The sequence below is a fragment of the Terrapene carolina genome, unplaced genomic scaffold (assembly GCF_002925995.2).
Source record: "Terrapene carolina triunguis isolate 2854851 unplaced genomic scaffold, T_m_triunguis-2.0 Scaffold848, whole genome shotgun sequence".
Classification (NCBI taxonomy): Eukaryota; Metazoa; Chordata; order Testudines; family Emydidae; genus Terrapene; species Terrapene triunguis.
Genome location: NW_020665199.1, coordinates 361,939 through 364,207, shown reverse-complemented (window position 1 = coordinate 364,207; position 2,269 = coordinate 361,939). Strand labels below are relative to the sequence as shown.

The 2,269-nt window shown below is 62.8% G+C and overlaps 2 protein-coding genes across 2 annotated transcripts in view; both read left to right on the top strand.

The window, feature by feature from the left end:
- Nucleotides 1–639: 639 nt before the first annotated feature.
- On the top strand, nt 640–2,169 carry EBP (EBP cholestenol delta-isomerase). Its single transcript, XM_024221351.3, has 3 exons — nt 640–727; nt 922–1,260; nt 1,898–2,169. The coding sequence occupies exons 2-3, from the start codon at nt 945–947 to the stop codon at nt 1,936–1,938; spliced, it is 357 nt and encodes a 118-aa protein (XP_024077119.2). The 5' UTR covers nt 640–727; nt 922–944; the 3' UTR covers nt 1,939–2,169.
- Nucleotides 2,170–2,226: 57 nt separating this feature from the next.
- The window catches only part of SUV39H1 (suppressor of variegation 3-9 homolog 1), a 49,427-nt gene continuing 49,384 nt past the window's right edge, over nt 2,227–2,269 (top strand). The window contains exon 1 of the mRNA XM_026660918.2: nt 2,227–2,258. Coding sequence (XP_026516703.1) covers nt 2,227–2,258 — 32 coding nt within the window. The remainder of the gene's footprint in view (nt 2,259–2,269) is intronic.

Below are 2,269 nucleotides of genomic sequence, written 5' to 3'. Positions count from 1 at the left end.
AAGCCCCTCCCCCCACTGAGTATAAGCCCCTCCCATGGACCCAGGACACCTGTGAGTGGGCCTCACCATCTGCCTCACCCTTGCCTTTGAAGATAAGCCCCACCCTCCAACCACAGGCTCCTCCCCTGATGAGCACCCCCGGGGCACAGGCCCCACCCCCCCGAGACACTGGACCCTCCACCTGGGCACAGACCCCTCCCCTTGGATATGGGCCCCTCCCCCTGCTAGACAAAGGCGCCTCCCCCTGCTGGGCACAATCTCCTCCTCCTGGATAGTAGCCCCTCCCCTTGGGCTCAGGCCCCTCCCCTGCACACTGGCCCCTCCCCCTGGGCTCAGGCCCCTCCCAAATACGGCCCCTTCCCTCCTCCTTTTAAATCCCCCGCTCTGACGACACCTGTTACCATGGCTCCCCCCCCCCCCCCCGCCCCTGCTGAGCCCACATCGCCTCAGCCGGTCTCTGGGCCAATCCGCTCCTCGGGAGGGCCTCTCGCGGCCCCGCCCACCAGCGCCCCGGCCTCCCATTGGCCGCGAAGAAAAGGCCCGCGGACCAACGGGCGGGCGGATCGAGCGGAGGGGGAGGCCCCGCCCGCCTGCCGCGGCCAAGGAGCGCGCTCATTGGTCGCGGGGGCGGGGCTTAGGGCTGCAGGTGGCCGCCCGGGCGGGCGCCGGCCTCAGTCTGCGGTCAGCTGCCAGCAGCGTTGGGACTCGGGCCGGAGGCGCTGAGCGGGTGAGGGGCTGCCGGGGCGGGCACGCAGGGGGCTGCACGCAGTGACGTACACCCCCCCGGGGGTCCCCGTTCCCAGCCCAGCTGGGGGTGGATCTGCGCCCCCCCCACCCGCCAATCCGGATCAGAGCCGGCGCCCCCTAGAGGGGAAAGTCCCTGGATCCCCTTCCTGACACCATCCCTCTTTTCCTTTGCAGTGGGAGTCGCTGTCTTGCCTGCCATGGGGCTGGAGGCCGAGCCCCTCGCCGCCCCCCACCCTTACTGGCCCCGGGACCTGGAGATCCGGCGCTACATCCCCAACGACCGCCCCACCTGGCACAGCCTGGCTTTCCTCTTCTCTGTCTCGGCGGCCCTGCTGATGCTCACCTGGCTGGCCGCCGGCTGGCGGGGGTGGACGGGGGCGCCCATGAGGCCCGGGCGTCGCCTGGCCCTCTGTTGGTTCGCCATCTGCGGCTTCATCCATGGCGTGATTGAGGGCTGGTTCAGCCTCTACCACACAGATATACCAGGGGACCAGTCCTTCCTCTCCCAGCTGTGTAAGGCATGGGAACCAGGACTCCTGGGTTCTTTGGGTGGGGGATGGAGTCTGGTGGGTTAGACTGGGGAGGCTGGGAGCCAGGACTCCTGGGTTCGATCTCTAGCTCTGGGAGGGGAGTGGGGTCTAGTGGTTAGAGCAGGGGCGCTGGGAGCCAGGACTCCTGGGTTCCATCCCCAGTTCTGGGAGGGGAGTTGGGTCTAGTGGTTAGAGCAGGGGAGGCTGGGAGCCAGGACTCCTGGGTTCTAGCCCAGCTGAGGGGAGCCCTGACGGGAGCTGTTTGCTACCCCGTGATGTGAGGAAAGGAAATCTGCTAAACAGGTTACCTGCCCTCCAGGTGAATCCTCTTCCAGAGAGAAGGGACGGGAGCCCGTGAAATTGGAGGCCGGGGAGAACTATGGATCCTTGTAGAAACAGCTCCAGAGCTTCCACTGCTCCTAGCTGGGAGCAGGGAGAGGAAACTATGGAAATTCCCAGCCCTAAAACTTTGTGAAAACCGAATGGGTTTTAGAATATTTCCTCCCTTGTTTCAAAATCTCTCCATGTTCCTCCCTCCCGGCCCAGAAAATGATGAATTTGATTAGTTCTTTTTGACCCGACGAACAACCGTTTCAGCTGAATCTTGTTTTCGCCTCCAGGGAAGGAGTACGCCAAAGGAGACAGCCGATATGTCATGTGAGTTTTAGCCTTTGTGTGTCCCATTCCCCCCCTTCCCCTTTTCTGATTCCTACCCACCCACCCACCACAATCCACTGGCATCTGCCCAAAATCCACCTGGAAATTTTGGAATGGATCGGATGCAGCCTTCAAAAAACCCATCAGGTTTCACACGTGCCTGCTAGCTCAGCGCAAGCAAACAATATGTGGTTTAATATCACTACATGCAAATGCATCCCTCCAGGAACAAAGCACACAGGCAATGCGTACAGGATGGGGGGGACTCTGTCATGACAAAGATTTGGGGGTCATGGGGGACAATCGGCTGAATGGGGGCTCCCGGTGCGACGCTG